At 37.1% G+C, this 1,263-nt stretch overlaps 1 protein-coding gene across 1 annotated transcript in view; it reads right to left on the bottom strand.

The window, feature by feature from the left end:
- Positions 1–882, bottom strand: part of LOC106524603 (coiled-coil domain-containing protein 40) — a gene marked incomplete at its 3' end in the record, with an annotated part of 3,872 nt that extends 2,990 nt beyond the window's left edge. The window contains 4 exon segments of the mRNA XM_014018470.1: positions 108–171; positions 393–493; positions 694–755; positions 827–882. Coding sequence (XP_013873924.1) covers positions 108–171; positions 393–488 — 160 coding nt within the window.
- Between the last annotated feature and the right edge of the window lie 381 nt (positions 883–1,263).

The raw sequence follows: 1,263 nt of genomic DNA on the forward strand, positions 1-1,263 counted from the left end.
CTCAAGAACAGATAACCAAAATTTCTACTTAAGTACAGTAACAAAGTATTTGTACTTAGTTACTTTAACACTGAAATAAACCAAGTTAGTGTAGGGGGGTTATTTACCTGCCATACAGAGATCAGAGTCAGGCTGGGGGTCCAGGACATCAGACCCAGTTGCCAATAAATCCTGTGTGTCACCAAAAAAAAAACCAAACAAAAGTATACCAGTTTGACAGCAGGTTGCACATTGTGTATTGTTTTCCACAGTTCTAGCTGAATAACACATTATGCACCAGTCTGAGTATCCTGTTGATGTTTTGCATTTAGAAGCAGGATTGTCCYACATAACTTCATAAATGGATAAAAAGTGCAGAAATAAAATAACATAAACGGAGTGTTTCATCAGACCTGGGCAGGAAGTGGATGACTCGTTCCAGCGGCCTCTTCATCCCCAGACTCAGCATCATCATCGTCACGCTGCCTCTCTTCTGATGAACTCTGCATCGTGCCTGTCACGTGATCAGGTGTTAGCATGTTTACAAGAAGTGCCTTTCAAAGTTATTATTGATGTTGACAGTTAGGTTAGTCACGTTGCGACCAGAAAAAAAATGAATAAACAAACTCCTACAGCGACTGAGAACATAAAAACGTGTCATTTACAAATTAGAAGACAAACAGAAACCTCTAAATAGCATTAAATAAAAAGTACCTTTTTCCGGTGACAAACCAGGACACCAGCGTTGCAACTGTCACGTTAAGACGTCAGTAAAACTACAATATGAAAGCTGTTTTTTAAAAAATGTAATGAAATGTCACAAAAACAGCATTTAAATCATTTCTACCTTGCTGAAATGCCCGCTGACTTAACGACTTAACCAATGGTGCGGCGTTCCTAAGCAACCACCAACTTCCGTTTCAGGCGCATGCGCAGTAGTCATTTCAAGCTCATGACGTCAGCAGTGATCAACTTATGAGCATTTACGGGGTTATTTGTTGCAGCTGTCTCAAACTTACTGTCCTTTTCTCATTTGTATTTGTGTTTATTTTTGCAAATACCTTAGATTTTATTATTTTATTTTTGGATATTGCCAGGATTTATTTATGGTGAAGTATATTCATGCAAATTGTTGTTTGAGTTGGTGTTTTAAATTTTATTTTAGGGTTTTTTGAGTGTTTTCAGTTGTTTTGATTTTTGTTGTTATTTACTTTTCCTTTGGACATATTTTGGGCATAAAACGGGCAGATATAAAATGTATTCTTCTTCTACTGCCTTTTATTT

The sequence above is a fragment of the Austrofundulus limnaeus genome, unplaced genomic scaffold, assembly GCF_001266775.1.
Source record: "Austrofundulus limnaeus strain Quisiro unplaced genomic scaffold, Austrofundulus_limnaeus-1.0 Scaffold194, whole genome shotgun sequence".
NCBI lineage: Eukaryota > Metazoa > Chordata > Actinopteri > Cyprinodontiformes > Rivulidae > Austrofundulus > Austrofundulus limnaeus.